The sequence below is a fragment of the Sylvia atricapilla genome, chromosome 10 (assembly GCF_009819655.1).
Source record: "Sylvia atricapilla isolate bSylAtr1 chromosome 10, bSylAtr1.pri, whole genome shotgun sequence".
Classification (NCBI taxonomy): Eukaryota; Metazoa; Chordata; class Aves; order Passeriformes; family Sylviidae; genus Sylvia; species Sylvia atricapilla.
Genome location: NC_089149.1, coordinates 22,027,780 through 22,045,597, shown reverse-complemented (window position 1 = coordinate 22,045,597; position 17,818 = coordinate 22,027,780). Strand labels below are relative to the sequence as shown.

Genomic DNA, 17,818 nt, shown 5'->3' with positions numbered 1-17,818 from the left:
GGAAGGCTCTGTAGGCCAGGGGATGTGAACAGCCCCTAGGGATGCCCCTTGCAATCAGTGGGCAGCATGAGGTCTGAATTCAGCAGATTCCTGGGGGAAGCCAGAAAGCTGTGAAATGTTATGCAAAAAGAAAAAAAAAAAAAAGTTCTTAAAGTTCAGTAGGTGTATTTGGAATTTTAGTGGTATTATTTTGCACAGCTTCAAGCGTCACATCTCTCACAGTGGCATGATATGAAAAAAGCACTGCAGGTCCCTGGGAGCCAGGGGCAGACTAGTGCTGGGAGGGCACAGTGGGCCAGGGAGCCTCAGGCCCCTCTTGTGGCACCCACAGTGGCCACACCATTCACACAGCTCCCTCACACCGAGCAGACCCACACACAAAATCAGCTGCAATGGCCCAAACACCACTGCTCTCTCGGGTTTAAACTCAGTCTTTACAGCACCAGCAGGGTTACACATGGAAGCAGGCAAGCAGTTAGTTCCAAAGGGCAGCATTAAGGATGATAATTTTAGGAGAGACTGTGTGACACAGAAATACAGGCTTTCCAAACACAAATAGGATTGCCTTAAAGTTGTGCATTTAATTATGTGTCTAAGCACTCATATAAATGGCTTGTTTTCCAAAACTGCAAGGGCTGCCATCATGACTAAAGATGTTGAGGCTTGGCTGATTGCATTTGGGACATAGGGTGTTGTAGGATTTTTCTCAATAAAGCACAGTGCTGAAATGCCACAAGATTTTATGTAAATATTTTCAATCAGTTTTATACCAATGTGCTATGGCTTTCTATATTCTCCATAAGTACAACGACTCTTCACGATTTTTATTTTTGGATCTTAATGGGAAGAGTTTATTGATCTAAGGAAGCCTTCATTCTGCCTATCCTAATCTTAATTCAAAAAAATACTCTGGCTGTCACTCACATTGGAGAAGCTTCTTATCCTGTCACAGTCTCTTCTTTGCACATGAAAAGAGAAATATTGCTTATTTGCTGCCAAGAAATGCGTTTTGAATTAAACAAGGCAATGTGACAGGCTGAGAGCAATCACATGAAAAAAAAAAAAAAAAAAAAAAAGAAGAAAAAGAAAGCATGCATACTGGGAAAATACATCACAACAAGTATCTTCATACTGGCCTAAAAAGAGATGAGTAAGCTGAAATATAACTTGAAATTACGAAACAAATAGGGTGCAAAAATCTATATAGTATTCTGTTATCTCAAAAAAAAGCATTGAGTACTTTGCTATTGGCAGAAGCCAATTACTGCTAAAATATCACAGCAGCACATCAAATGGAACAATTTTCACAAAGGGAGCACTGAACCTATGGAACTTAGTGTTACCAGATATCCATAGGTCAGAAGTTCAGCAAGTCTCAAACTCAAGTCAGGAAATTAGAAAAATCATGTCTGAAAAGGAGCCCTCTGTTTAGGTTTTGGGGATATTTTGCCCAAAGGGAAAAGCTGTTAGTGTTACTTTGTATCCTGAAATATGGGTGTTTATTTTCTTTGTAAACTATTTCTGTGTTGTAGGATTTGGCTGTGTTTGTTTGCTATTTCCTGGCTTCTTTGAAATACAAGTAAGTGTTTCGTATCTTTTTTCAGTTTTTTGTGTGTTTTCCTTACACCCAGGCAATATTTTTACTCCAGCCAGAATCCACGTGATCCCACATCCTGGAGGTCACGCAGCAGGACCACGGGCATTGGCAGGATGCCCTCAGTTCCCAGTAGTGCTCATTTGACTATAGTGACAGGCACTGCTTAGGAGGAGCTTGTGAGCAGAGAACGTGAATGACCACAGGAATGACCAATGCAGGCAAGGCCTGGGCCTCACTGGGCAGTGACATAAAACCCCAACATTACATTGCCTTAATGTGGAGAATCCTTGTGGGTTTAGGAGCACACTGATACTGCCTGTGAGGAGAAAATGTTGGGCTTTGTGGGACTACTGAGTTGTCTTTGTGTGTGTGAAGCAGATCTTGCTGGCGTGATCCGACTGTTTGCTGCTATTCCTTTCTTACACCAATAGATGCATCTTGTGCCTTGGGCTTCCCAGGCTTTGCCCCACTCCCAAACAGATTAACTAAAAATATTCATTACTTTTGGAAATCAACAATGATGGCCAGTATTCCCAACGAAGGGTGGACATTTACTCCCTTCCTGATGACCTACAATGTTTTCAGATGGAATATTTATGGCCGGCCGAGTGACAAGCTGGTGGCAATTCAAAACCAGGATACAACAGTTTCTGAGATTTAAAAGACAGGGCAGTGCCTGTCTCCAGCAGCAGGTGGCAATGCAAAATGCTTCTTCGTTGCAGTGAGGAAAAAAGCAGCAACATTCCAGAAAATACTCTTCAAGTCTCCTGGAGTGAAGTTATACATATTCTGTGTTACAGATTGTGTTTGGCTGTTCATTATGATTGCACCGACTTTTCTAGAAGTCAGCATGCCCCCAAATCACACTGCTTTCCATAAGAAATTATAGGATGCCAAGAAACAGAAAGTGCCCTTGACAAATTCTGTCTGTGACAGAACAATCAGGCATTAGAGACAGTGATAGCTGTGTGCAGCTGACAGCCCAGGCTCTTTGAACAAAATGGGCAGGAAAATTCAAGATTCTGTTTGGAGACAGCTCATTCTCCCTCTAATCTTACTAACAGTTTCAGAGCTGGGGAGAACCCGTCAAAAATCAGTATTCTCACTCAGGTATTTGCCCAGGTCACCCCAGTTGCCAGCTCATCTGGGCTGGAGCAGAGCTGCCTGATGAGCACACAGGGGAAGTCCATTCACTTCCTTTCTCTTTTACAGCTGAGAAATTCAACCCCTTTTTTAAAAATGTATTCCAGTATTGCCCTAATAAATGCCTGTACCAGTGTGAACTAAGAGGTAGGTACCAAACTCTGGTGTTTCAAGGACATGTCTGCACAAAAAAAAAAAAAAAATAGTCTTTTTTTCAGTCATCTATAATGTTGCAAAGAGAGCAACAGCAGTGATGACTGTACTGGGGACTGCCTTGATTTTGTTTAGTTCCTGTGGTAAATATAAGTTCTAATTCCTAGTGCAAAATTACTTTATCTCCTTGTCTCCAGAAAGCATTTTTATTCATATGAAAGTATTAAATCTCTCTTCTTGCATTCTGTTACAGTTTTAATTTAATTGCAGAGAATGAGCTGTTACAGTTCATGTGCAAGTTCATTGAGGAGAACTGTGCACAGCATTCTCAATGCAGTGCTCCAACAAGTAAAGGTAAAACATGTTGCTCAGGCAACAGCAAGAGACACAGGGGAAAAATATTCAGGGCAGATGAGAGGCAATATTCATCAAATAAAGTATCATAAATCTGCAGGGAAAGAAAAATCACAATCAGCTCTCAGATTTTAATCATATAAAGGAGTCAAAATTCAGCCAAGAAAATAAAATTTTTCTTTGACAGTCCTAGCAATGTAAGACAAAGTCACAGTTGACTAAATCAAGGCATGATTCAACAACTATTACAGTTTGCTGATGCCAAATGGAGATTGAGGCCAACATGTTTTGTCTTCTTTTGGAGATCAACCAACTCTTTGAAATAAAACTGCTGCAGAAATATTGGACAGCAGTGTTATATTTTCCTAAGAGCTTACTCTTCAATTTTAACTTCTTTACTACTCTGCTCCATAGTGTCATCTTGCAGAACTGAAGAGGTTGGTACACACCTTTAGTCTAATTATTGGATATCCCAATACTTTGATGTGGTAGCTTTAAACCCATCCTTTAACCTGCATTAGCACGGATGATGCTCTAATACACTGGGAACAGAATTTTTACCAAAAGCTATGAGCTAATCTGGAAAATTCCCACCTTCCAGGATACTTTGTGAGAACAGACAAGTAAGCAAATGGTAGTAACACACAAAAAACCCTGTGCTAGAGACATGTTTTGCAGAAAAGTCACTTTCACTGCACCAGCAAGGACTGTTTGGGGGGTCTGTAGCAAGTAAATCTGGACAACATGATTGCTGCAAATGACATTTCACATCAGCAAAGACTCTTCAAGTTATACACTCTGTTTCAGGTGTCATTTGCAGCAATTCAGGGACAATGTGAGTCCCATTATCACACAGGGAAGCAATGTTCTGGGTGAGGTGTGAGCATCTCTGCTCACTCAGCAGTTTAAACACTCCCTGCTGCCACTCACTGCCCAGCAGATCTCTCGGGCTGGAATGATTTCTTGTCTGAACAGCTCATTCGTGCTCTTGTACTTACTGAACAGTGACCACGAGTCTTCAGTACTAGATATGCCAACTGTCCTTAAACTGGATATTTCTGATAGTCCAACTAATAAGCAATGAAATTGCTCTTTTTTGAGAGCTGCCAAATCTCAAAAGCACCAATACAGTGCTCATGCAAGGACCATAGATATCTCTTTATAGATGTCTACTGGTTTATCAGTTCAGTTTGTCTTAGTCAATTTATAAACAAGACTGCATTATAATGCCGTGGTATATGGCAATTTACTATCTAATATGTAACTATTTTTGATTAATAAAATGAATAAGTGTGAATCTGAGACTTCTGAAATCCATAGTCACTTTTCTAGAAGTTTCTGTACAAGCAGAAAGCAAAGGCTGCCTGTGTCCTGTCACTGTGCCCCTCAGTAAGACAGCCTTGCTTTTGCACAGTGTATTTTTGTTACTTCATGTGATACCTGAACTTAGGAACTTCTTCGTGAGGTGCCATCCTCAGAGTGTCTTTGCCATGGTGTCCCTTTTCAATGTCAGGTGGAATCCTTTACTTCTTTTAAAGTAGATGACTAGCATGTTTATGTGCTTCTATTCCATGCCACCATCCCAGCTGCTCCAGCACACAGCACAAATACAGCACAAGCTGTAATAAAGCCTTATTAGTGCAGCAGCCAATGGGCAGGGCCACGTCTAGAAGATATATGGAGGCCTAAAGAATCTGGATTCTTCCTACACTTGTGTACCTTTAGAGATTCTTCGTCTCACAAGGAGATTCTCTAGATCTTCCCTGCTCTGCTACCCAAGGTACCTGAGCTGTTGCCTCCAGCCAGCATGGTTGGGCTGACAGAGGATCTCCCCAGCCTGCTGGACACCACGGGCGGGCCCGGCGTTCCATCCCATTCCTGAGCTTTCCCTGGCTCCCTGCAGGAAGCTGTCCCGTGATGTCCTCTCTCTTTGTTTTCCAGCTTTGGTAGTGGTTCAGTGCTGTGACTTCTGATCTTCAGCTCATCTAGCGGTTCTACAAAACACACAAGCGCACATTTCATTAGAGAGTAACTGCTAATCATCCACATAATACAATAATCTTTTGCAAAATGCTCCATATATATCAATCAGAAATCCTTTAAGGGTAGTTTATAGCATGGTTTTACCATCTAGGCCAAAACCCTATACTTTACATAGGTTTCAATACACTTTTTAATTATTAAAACACACACCATGCAGCAGATGGATAAAATGGAACATTTCTGTTACAACTTTTATATGCCAGGAAAATAATTTTGAAAATGGTTCCCTACCAAACTGTGGTTTATTAACAATTTATAGAAGTACTTGAAATCTTTTCAGCTGTCATTTCACTAGGAACAAGTTCTTCTTCAGGCAGTTTCTAAGGAAGCTCTCTCCTAAGGCAATATTGTGCAAGCAATGTATCTGTACTTCTGATAAGCTCCAATAAAAGCTCACAGTCCACAAAACAAAAGAGCACAAATCCATTTTGGGTGTGCCCAGCACCATAACCTAGGGAATGAAATTGCACTTGGTTGGAAAATCCTTGGAGTCAGAAAATTACTTTCTGCTTGCAACACCGCAAGTCAATGAAAAGAGGAGCAATTCAAAACACAGCTGAATGATTTTTTCAAGTGAAGCAGTGATGTCTGCTTTCTTCATGGCTGGTGATTTTCTGTTCTTTTCTCAAGACCCTAATTTCTTTTCTTGCAGGTTGAGCAGTGCATGGAGAAAGAATTCATTCCTGCTTTTTCCCATCTGTAGCTGTGAAAAATTCACATGGAAAACTCGATATAAAAGAAACGTTAGATTGCTCTTTAGTTGTAAGAGCTAATTATTGTGCCACTCAGTTATTCAAAGCTTCTGTTTACCTCCTTTTGAAAAAGAAATCAGTTATCAGTTTGGAATTTTATATCTCAAACCCAAAGAGATCCTTACACGATACTCTCAGTTCTGGTCACACAGATTTATTAATCAACGCCCTGATGTACCTTAATTTCTGTAGGTATCTACAGTCTTGGAATCCACATTTGATAGAGATAACAATCTTGCCTTGAGATCTATCTAAAAAGCTTTCAGTGGCTTTGAGAGCCTTTGGAAGGTTTGAGAGAGCCAAAGAAAGAGAAAATGCCAGGAGAAACCAGCAGTTCCCTGTGAGGGGACATATTGAATGGCAGGGCAGGACTGAGAGTTTGACTTTCCACCTCCTCTCCCAGTCATCCCCATGGCCAGGAACTGGGACTGTTCATCAGGGATCCCACTCAGAGGGTGCAGTCCCAGGAAACGACTACATTCAAATCTCTTTGACTTGCCTGTGGCTCAATACCCCACAGACTGTTACCTGGGGTACAGCAGATAGGGGAAGAGAAACTGCTGGACATCTGTGATGAGCAGAGACCCCACCTACACACAACAGTGACAAAATCTCATCTTGTTTTCGGTTTTTTGACATGCCAGCCTGTGGATAACCTTAATGAGCAACAGCCTAGGGTTTCCTCGATGAAATGTCATACAGGAAACATGTAAAAATATCCTACTGGATATGCAGTGCAAGATGTTATCATTAGTGTATTTCATTAATTACTGCTGGCTAATAGTAAAATTTAATGTTGAGGATATCTTACTACAGCCTTCAAATAGTAACAGCATGAGAAAATTATTAAACCACCCCGGGCTGGGAGTTGTAAATAGGATTCGGTGACATTTTATGAGACAAAGACCTTCAAAACTCAAACCTCTTCCATGAACTTCTAGGTCACTTACCTACTTTAGTGCGTGCAAAAAGACACTGCAGTGAAAATCCAAAGTGTTTGTTTTTCCTAGTTGGTAACCCCGGCAGGGTACAAGGCTGAATAACAGTCTGTATCAATATAACATGACATCTGCCTTTCAGGGACCCTTGCTACGAGATGTCTGTGACACAGATCTGTCTGTGAGTGCACAGAGAGACCTGCTGATACAAAGAGCTGTGCCGAGAGAGGGAGAGCCCAAAGTATTACCAGGATTTGAACTATTTCAGCTATTGAAAATACTGATGTGTTTATTCACATAACAGATGCATGCAATCATACGTGATTTTTTTCTTCACACCGATAACATTCACTTGTTTAAGATACTGCCTATCTGGGAAAAGGAAAGATAAAAACAAAGTTTCAAAATGCTTTGGAAATGCACAGTCCTCTTTCCCACTAGTACAGGACAGTGTCTAGATTGCAGTTTATTCTTCATAATAAAATGAAGAAAAAGCCAGAAATTAGAATGTGTTTTTAAAAAGTGAGAATTGGGCCCTGCAAGTAAGTGCCCTACTAAATTAATGCATTATTCAATAGACTTAATTTACTATGTCATCCAGCTGCTCCTGGAAATGCTGTGACTACCTTAGTGAAAACCTTCTCTGTGTGTGCCTCATTGACACTACTTGAACAGCACCCCTTGAAATTTCACACACATGCAGTCAGCCCTTGTCACAGTGGAAATGCTCTGGCTGAGTGTGTAGCTAAGGATTTATCTACTTCAGTTTACTTAAGAGAGAAGCATTTGTACTTGTTGCCTGATAAAAAAGATTTGTGCATTCTTAGTTTTATTGTCAGTTGAATCAAAGCACAGCAGTTCTCTGCAACCAGCTGGAAATTGTGGAACTATTCAGACTAAATAAAGATTTGGTTTATAGCCTAGTTCTTTATAAGGTGTAGAAAATCAGTTTTCAGCTGGCTGTCTAGACTCTGTAAATTTACATTCCACTATCCTTTCTTGGGGATTTTCAGTTCACAGTTTATCTGAAAAGTCATATATCCTAAAAATGAAAAGCAGATTGAAACAGATTATAATGTCATGTAACCCATCACAGGGCCTGAATCATTATTATTTGGTGATCATTATCAGTAACAATGATACACAGACAGAAAACAACATGTCAGTGTTTTATGTCGTTTTCTGTAATATTGCTTTCCAGATCACTTGTGAATACAGAAAAAATGAAAAAGGTAATTATTGCCTCACTTTTACTCAAATATTTTTGGGAGAATTTTAGAATAATTTCAGCTTCTTTAATAGATGTCAATGGGAATCATACTCAAACTCAATTTTAAAAAATTAAAAAATCACTCTGCTACTTCTCGGTCGACTAAAAGAGCACTTCAGTTCTCATGTGCCCAGGACAGCTCCAGAAATGCAGAATGCTCCTCTGCCAGGTCTCAGCCCATCACTGGCACGTTTTTTGACTGTCTCAATCACTTGGACACTTTTATCTTGTCAATTACTCCCTGTAGTAAATACAGAGCAAGCTAAGTGGCACAGATTATTGTGTCTCATAAGAGCACATTCCCTGCTCCACGTTTTGGCTCCTGCACAAGGCATTGGCAGAGAGCAGAACATGCCTGTAGCTGCTGGCTGTGGTTACCTGTGGGATGGGGATCTTATCATCCACTGGAAAGCAAACCAGGATATTTTACACAGAGTAACCCTTTATAAAAGCTACAGCAGGATTTAAGTGGCCACTTAATCCCTATTGATCCCATCCTGAAAACAGGAACTCTTACCAGTCAGAGATATCTATGTACACAGACACACAGCTGAAAGGTAACAGTAGCTGCTGCACAGCATTTTTAATTTTTTTTATTTGGGAAGTGCGCAAACATAGGTTGGATCTAGGTTATCTTGTGCTCTTAAAAACCTTAATTTGGAGGTAGGAAGTATCAAAGCTCAGTATTATGCTGGGAGCTCACTCAATCATATGGTGGCCACCAGAAAATCTTTTCACAGTCAAGTGCTACTTTTTGAGAAGCTGAAGTTATTATGGAAAGCATTTTTATTGTTCAATATTTCTTCCACCAAAATGGTACATAAAAATGTAAATTTCAAGAAATAATTCACTGCTTTAAATATTTATGGACACAGTTGGTTAAACTGCTATAAAAGGCACTCAAATGTTTCAAGCACTTTCAGCTGTCATTGTATTTCAATATTTAAAGATATGAATTTTTCTTATTTACTTCACCTGAATCTCAGACTTTTCCATTTAAAGTACAGGGTGGTTATATTTTACAAATAATTGGCATGTACAATCTGCCCTCTAGGGAAGGTCCCCTAACAGCTGTGCACTAGGCAAGGCTGGCACATGAGCTGTGGTACTAGAAAACCTGGAAATGCTAAAGGAGGGGAGAAACAAACTGAGTCAGTTGTAACCTGGACCTAAGAGAACTGAAATTACAGCTACAGAAAACATCTTAGCTAAAAAACTATCATACAAATGAGTATAACTCTGTGGCCAGTCTGCCACTCTGCTCTTAAACACAAGTTAATTTCAGGTCCAGGTGGCTTCTTAGTGCAATGCTGTGATAAATGGCAGATCCTTTATTGCTGCTTGGGGTTTTGGGGGAAGAAGCAAAAGCAATTGTCTTAAGGAACTAAAAATGAGGATTGCTCTCTGCCATCTCTCTCAGCTGCGAGCTGAAATGTGTAAGCTAATCCATATATTATTAATTTATTCCTTTTTTTCCCCCTTTTGTTTGTTAAAAACCTAAATAAATAATATATCACTCTAGGCAGAACTCGCATACGGGGGGAAGCAAATGGTCTAAAATTCAGCACTCACATACAGGTGCAAAGCAAAGTCATTCAGGATGAGGCTCAGATGTGAGCCAGAGCTCCTGATCTCCTCCAGCCTTGACACATCATGTGGCTGCAGGGCAGGCATGGCCCTGGCTGGGGGAGCAGGAGCACAGAGCACCCCAAGGGCACAGCTGGAGGGGTGCAGATGCAGGATGAGACTGCAGCCATCACGTGTGTGTGATGGTCAGTGCTACCTGAGCCATGCCCCGGCCACCAGTGTCCCTTGTGCCACTGCTGGCACCACGGCAGCCTGTGCCCGTCTGACTGACCCCTTCACTGCACTGCATGCACAGCAACACTGAGCCCTTCAGAGAATCCCAGAGTCCCTTCTATCTGCACCCAGGGCTTTTTATTTACCTTTACTACACATTTAAACATTAGAGGATTTAATAGATTTCCTGATGTGTGGTGCTTTGTTTGATCTGCACGGTTGTAAATTTATCCCAACCTTTCCCAAAGAAAAATAACCACCTATTAATACCACACGCAAGAAACATGGATAGTGCTCAGTGTTTCAGCCATTAAAAAAAAAACCAAAACCATATTATACTGTCAGTGAGACCCATATCCTCATCTTTATTAGCTATAGTGGTTTGTCTATTCTGACTTCATCCGCTTGCTAATTAAGCAGAAGTTTGCTTTGCATATCAATTTTTAATATCCCTTTTTTACAGTTAAGTGAGAGTTGCAGCAGCCAGCTTGTTCAATTAAAAGCAGCTCTGACCTAGTTCCATGCAAAATCAATAGAAAGCCTGAAAGTCTCACAAACCATCTACCATTCAGGGAAGACATGGCCAAACTGCTTATAGGTGCTCAAGGAGCACGTTCTTGTGAGCAGTGTAGGGCTTTTTTTGTTTTATGTGGTGAAATCCAGAGGAGATCACATCTACAGACAGCCAAGAGAGGGGAAGAAGGATTGCTGATTTAGTTGATTTTCTGTGGCTGTCCCAAACCTGCTAAGTGCAATCCTGGTTAAGAAAACAAGACAGGAAAAGAAAAAAGCCACAATACAACTAACTGAAGACTAATATAAGGAGGGATAGATTTATAGCAAAAGATTTATAACACGGATTTGTCGATCAATGTTTTACAATAAAAATATTCAATGAAAATTACAAAGGTTATGATCTGCTTGAAAAATAGAATAGAATTCTTTACATTTCAATAAACTTCAGCTAGTGGCATTAGGCCCTTAAAAGACAAAGTTTTAAAACTTCACCATTGTAAGACATATTTAACATTATTTGATGTCCTATGGTAAGAGGAAAAATCCTCTTGTATATTGATTGAAATAAAGGAAAACCTGTTTTTACTATTAAATGAGGAGAGACATTTTCCATCCCTGGAAGCGTTCAAAAATCTGTGGATATGGCACTTGAGGCCATGATTTAATGTTGAACATGGTGGTGGTGCTGGGCTGGCCATTGTAACCAATGATCTCAGAGGTCTGTTCCACTCTTAATTCTATGATTCTTTGATTTATCCACGATAATCATATTCTGGGTTATATTACAGAAGTGATGACAATCATCTGTTTCCAAAAGGGCCATCATTATTTTTTAATTATTCACTCTGTGCTTGATCTTTGAAGTGTGCATATTCTGCTGCAAATCACATCACAGCCCCATCTGAACACAGAGGCCACATCTGGAAGATACGCACTGTACAGATGTACTACTAAAGCAAATAAATGCAGTGTTCTGGGACTCTCAATATTACATCAAATGACAGTCTATTAACAAGTTTTCTACTTAATTCAGACTAGTCACAATTACAAAATTAAGCAGAAAACTTTATTATCTGACATTCATTGCATTTTTCTATTTTTTATCCTTTTCCTTTCAGACCTTGGAATCCTGGAAATTGGTGACTTGCACTTAGAAAAACCCTAAGAGAAGCCTGTGTCCTCTGGTGCCTTTTTGGACAAAAACCTAATTACAGCAAGTCAAAGGGAATTCTGTTATTGACTTCAACAGAGTAAGGGTTTTCCTTCCAGCAGTTATTAGCTGAGGCTAGCCAGTCATGCTGATTTATATGAATTTATGGAATAGCTGATCATGGGGATCTGAAAACATTTCTCTTAAACAGCTTGTGCACACAGATCTGCTGATAATCCAGGCTGTGCTTTCAATTATAAAACTAAATGTGTGCACATACATTTCATACCCGTAGGTGGGTATGAACAAGGTCTAGGACTGCAGCAGATAGGATTTGAGTAGAAGGAAGAAGCCTAGCCTGAAGACTCTGAGTGTGGCAGGCTTGTGAAACTTTGGTTTCACTGCCATTAGCCTTGGACTAATCAGCAACATGCACTGCACAGACTGCCATGCCCACCCCCAATTCTATAATGATCAAAGAAAACACTCTTAATGAAACCTGCAATGGAACTGTGGAAATCAGCCTCTCTAAAGGTGGCCCAACTGTTACCTGGGATTTGATTTGAAGGGATGGTACCTACTCTTACTTAAAGGCTTTCCTCCTCAGCCTCATTCGTTTCACCTCTCACTCATTCTGTTATTTAGGTTCTTAAAATACAGCCTTGATTTTTGAAAGAAGAACCGATGGTTTGATGGGTCCTGCACACACCCTAGCACAGTATGGCAAGAAATCATAAGGCAAAAGTGAGCCAAAAGAGCTGAAGTACAGAGACATTTCAAGAAAAATGTTTTTGTAGAAAGTTCATGACCTTATGTTTCAAAGCCTCACTTCAAAAACATCAATCTTTCATGGAAGTCCTGACTATATTAAACTTGTCAACACTTTTGTCAAGTTTTCTGCTGAAAAACAGCCTTTGAACTCTTTTGGGATTTTGAATGTAAGGTTTTTCCATTTTCTGAACTCTTTCATTTCTTCTAAAGAGTACGTTTTTATCCAGATTCAGTAGTAAATGTGAGTCAGAAAATGAAGATAAAGGATATGGATTATGGAAACTGGGGACAGAAACCCTCCCTTTTGTATGTGCATATAAAAAATATAAATCTCAAAATTGAAGTGAAAACAAACTCTTTGCTGGCTATTTTGTCTATAGTTTAACTAGGTGTATGAAAAGCATTCTTATTAATGCATTTCTCTTTATTGGCTTGATTAATGAATTAGAAAATTTGCCTTTCATTACTAGAACACACATGCCAATTGCACAGCTCTCCTTTTAGCCAGTATGTTACCTGTAAAAGAGAATGCTGACACTTCCTGGACACTGACCTCATCTGAATTTTGCTCTCTTTTACAGAGCCAGGCACAAGCACCTAATGTTGCTGTGCAGCTTCTGTGCCTAGCTCTAGGTCAAGATCCCAATAAATTTTTGCTCTGCAAGTAAATGCTTAAGATTCCTCCCTGTTACAGGACTAAACCTTTGTGTCATTCTGGCTTTCTATGCATTTTAAGAGAATTAATTATTTTGGGTCCTCCCCACTTTCTAATTAGAGGTTTCATTTTGTGAACTGGTTTTATTCTCGCTAGAAAAGTGGCTGTGAAGCCATGCCAGCACAGACTTCCGATACCGAGGAAATAAGTAGAATTGCAGATGGTCTTGTAACAGCTCTGGCTGCTGTCTGTGCTTGCAAGGCCTTACTATTATTGCCTTCACAAGTGTGCAGAGCAGCTACTGTGGCACAAGGCTCTCTGTCTGTGTTACAGCACATGCAAACTACATACAAATTACACAAACATTGCTGGAGCAGAAAATTAGGTACAGATTTCCTGGAAGAAGGTACTTTTTGAGTCATGAATTCACATTCACACACAAAAATAAGGTAATTGCCATCTTCAGTAAAATTAAACACACAGTTTCTCTCTTTCAGATGAGTAGTTACAAGAACAATGGTTCTCCTTACTCATTCTTAAGTGCCAGATAAAGTGCTAATTGCATGTTACTGTTTTAACAATAAAATAATTATTAGGGATGGATAATTCTGTTCAGAGGAGTGAAAGGAATGTGAACCTTCACATCAAATTGAATGTAAAGGAACCTGATTTTTTAATATACATGATTATCCTCACAATTATTTCCTCAGTGCTCCTGTACTTTTCACCTTATCTATACCCAGCAAGTTTGTACACCCCAGAAATTTCACACTTTGATATTTGAATCATTTACATGTATAACCTAAGTAAAATAATTTCTAACACTTAGATTTTTCTTATTACTGATAGAGTCTTGAAAGGTTCAGAGAAAATTTCAGGGGAAGCACGTCTACCTTTGCTCCATTAAGAACCCAAGACTTTATCAGAATATTATCTCTTCTCCCAGGCAATTAATGAAAGTAAATGAGGAAATGGCCTTAAACTGGACCAGGGGAACTTCAGATTGGACATCAGGAAGAACTTCTTCACTGAAAGGACTGTCAGGCATTGGAACAGACTGCCCAGAGAAGTGATAGAGTCACCACCCCTGGAAGGGTTCAGGAAATAACAGTCCGTGGTTTGTTTAGCAAGGTGGTGCTGGTCAAAGGTTGAATCCCATCTTGAAGGTCTTTTCCAGCCTCAGTGATTCTATGGGTAGATTAGACAATACACTGAAAAAAATGTGCAGCATATCATGCATTCATTCACTACTCAGTGTTTATATTATTTACTGCAACATTCTAGAAGCCAAAGTACAGAGTGGCTTCGTAAGGAACAGCAACCTAGGACAAAGAGAGGACCCTCTTGTCATAATTTATAATGGGATCCCCTGAAGTATATCTTCAGGGACCTTTGGACTGGGTCTTTAATGATGAGGGTTAAAAAATGAGCTTGCTCAGGGAGGAACCAATTCAGTTGTGCCAAAAAAAGTGTGTCCTTTAAAAATGGATATATGAACCACTCGGCCCAAGATATTGCCAGTGTTTGTTACACAGATCAGTAAGAGAAAACATTTTGAGAAATATAAAGAGGAGAAATAGCAGCCAGAGAGACAGGGTTTTGGAAGTGAGGGAATAAACCTTGTTCCTCTCTTTACTCCCCACAAAGTTCCAAACATCTTCTCTTAAATCACAGAGGTTCTACAGCTGTGTCACTGTAAAAAAGATAAGGCATTTAATTAAACCTTTTCCCTTGTAAAGGTGCAATAACAGCAGCTCAATAAATCCTTGGATCAGTTTTCAGATCATATGCTGGTGCGCAAAAGTATTTAATTTAACAGTGATCTCAAGTAGCTCCTCTAGCTATGATGTAGATATTGCAGTCACTGAAGGAAAAAAAGTGCAAGTTTTGTTTGCAAAATTCTTTTTTCTCTCATGATTAATTCTGAGGAAACTGCTATGATCTGCTCTGTTTGAAACTTGTGCAATATTTCACCCCCATAAATTTCTCCGTCCTTGGTGTGGTGGTGGTGGTGTGGTCTGGGTGGTTTTGATCACTTTTCCTAAACAACACTGAGATCTCCTTCCCTGTGATTTGGTTTAAGCAAAGAGACTTAAATACCATCTCTATACACTTGCCCGTGGAAAACGTCAAATGGGGTTCAAGTGCTTTATGAACACTGTGCTTAACAATAAACACAGACCTTCCTACTAATAATCTCTAATTTTACTTGTAGGATTTAACAAACAAAAATACACTTGAATCCTAATGCAAAGAAAATCTGACTCAATTCAGAAAAAAAGATGCATTTCCAGGCCCAATGCTTGGTTATAAAGAAAAGTTCTGAAAGAGCTGGCAGCTTGTTCTCTCAAGCCACTGGCCCTGCCAGCCCAGCCAGCTCCACCCAATGTGTCTGTGCCAACTTCCTGAGTGGAGGAAACATAAATAACCCTGCACTATTCTATTAAATCAAACTACTTCCATTCCTATCCTCTTTTATTTTTTTCTTCCTTAGTTCTTTCATGATAGGACCTGATACCTACACCGACACCACAGTGGGAAATTTTAAGAAAATGTATTCAGCAGTTTTTTTGAAGCCAATATATGGTCATGGAAAACACCACCAGATTAAGCATTTCTTGCCATTAAGATTGAGCACCCATAAGTTGGTCATAAATTGTGTGGTCCTGCTTGAAACAGAAAGGCAATAAACTCTCCAGTTCAGCATCCTGCTGTATCACTGCACCATTTTGAATACAAGCTGTTCTAGTCACAAAGGACACATTTATTTTCTTGAAGCCAGAGACACAGATGGTATAAACTGGAGTACCTCTCCCGATTTCAAATAAAGAGCGGTGATTTATAAGTGCTGAGGATTTGGTCTAAAGGTCAAGATATTTCTCTGGCTTAGAAAGCTCTGTTCAGGGGAGTGGAGAAAATCAATGGCACTTAAAACTGAGAACCTATTATCATTATCCACGTCCTTAAGTGCAGCACATGTTCTTTTGCTTATTTACCATATAGTGAACTGGGTGCCAGTAAGTGAATTTAAGGCATTTTTCACCCTCTATTTTTAACAACTTTCAGCCATCTCACATCTTACTGTACATTAATCATAAAGAGAATATCTTTATCATTTCTTTATCTGAAACCATCTTTTTACTTGAAATATAACAGAGAGAGAATAGCTTTATCTTTTCTGTTTTACCCCTTACAAGTTTATTTCAGAAAAAGAAATTTTATCAAGCAGTCAAGTAATATAAACAGAAGGAATAAATAAATCTGTATACATCAATCAGAGACAGCAGCTGTTTCCAGAAAAACCTGAGCAATTATTTATGAAATTATGTCTTCTTGAATGCTTCTGCATACCCGCAGAATCCCGGGAGGGCCTGATTTCCTGATGAGCCTAAATTGCTGAATTAGAAGAGGAGACAATGCCATGGTATCAATTAGCAAAAGTACTGCATATCGTCTCAAAATGCTTGTTTTCTGTTTTAATAACTGCATCTGACAAAGGCATTCCTTCATCCTAAGCATGAAGGAACACCCCACCATCAATGACTTGAATGACTAAATGCCGTTAAAGTGGCCGTGCTCACTTTTGTGTGAAAGCAGCAAGACAATAAACACAGCATGCATTTCAATCAAGGAACGGGTGTCCATTGATTTATCCATTAGAAACAAGTTCTTAAACCTGACATTACCCTTGGTGCTGAGAAAGAATGGAATTACTGTCCTGCAATGCAAATTCGGGCAGTGATGATGGAGCAGTAGCCTGGAATTACCATGCTGGGATGTGCAAGGTGCCACAGGGCTGCCAGAGGTGCTTCCACACGCTTCCCCTTTGTACCTTTGCTTTGCAGCTCACTGCTTCCCCTTTAGACTAAACAAGCCCAGGTGAAATTACGTTTCCCTGCCTTTTGTGGGCTTGGCTGAAAGACCTTACTGACATATTATGATTTTTTCTTTCCAGTTATTTTCTGTGACTGCTGATTGGGGAACACATGTCAGCTTCAGCAAGAGTCTCCAGCTGGCTGGATTAGCTGATCAAGCCCAAAATACTTAGTCCAGTGCACACCTTCCTTTGCTAGGGACCTGAGGACTACTGTGGAAGGACAACAGCAGGCATGGCTGAAGTAGCATTCAAGAGCATTGAACTGCAAAGTGAATTCTGTTTTTTCCCAGAAATTTGGCTCCTGAAGGATGCTGACCACATCTGATCATCCCCATGTACACTTCAGGCATTACCAGTGCTGTCCCACAGCATGGCACAGACCCCTCTCTCAGGGGAAGACAGAGCTGTAGAGACCCAAGCGACCCTGGCAGATCATGACCTTTGTGGGTGCAGGTGTCTACAGCTCTCGTTCCAAATCTGCACTTACAAGTGAGCACCTGCACAAAGTATTTCTGATGCAGCTACTCCTTGGCTTGCTGATATCTTGGTAGACTGGAATAGATGTAGCAGTGTAGCCCTCTTGGGGTTTGACTAAATGGAATTAACTGTGGCAAGATCATATCCTTCCAGGGGTGGACGAGTGTCATTCTCTTCAAAGCTGCTGTTCTCTTTACCTTTTCCTCTGGCACTTTCCCCTGCTCCCACTTAAGTGTTTGCTTTCAGGCTTACTTTCAGGACTGTCAAATGAGATGTGACTGTTTTGATCACCTCATTTAATCCCACACATATCATGGCTCAT

At 40.1% G+C, this 17,818-nt stretch overlaps 1 protein-coding gene across 1 annotated transcript in view; it reads right to left on the bottom strand.

The window, feature by feature from the left end:
• The window catches only part of NYAP2 (neuronal tyrosine-phosphorylated phosphoinositide-3-kinase adaptor 2), a 129,988-nt gene that overhangs the window by 30,974 nt on the left and 81,196 nt on the right, over positions 1-17,818 (bottom strand). The window contains exon 4 of the mRNA XM_066326278.1: positions 5,032-5,241. Coding sequence (XP_066182375.1) covers positions 5,032-5,241 — 210 coding nt within the window. The remainder of the gene's footprint in view (positions 1-5,031; positions 5,242-17,818) is intronic.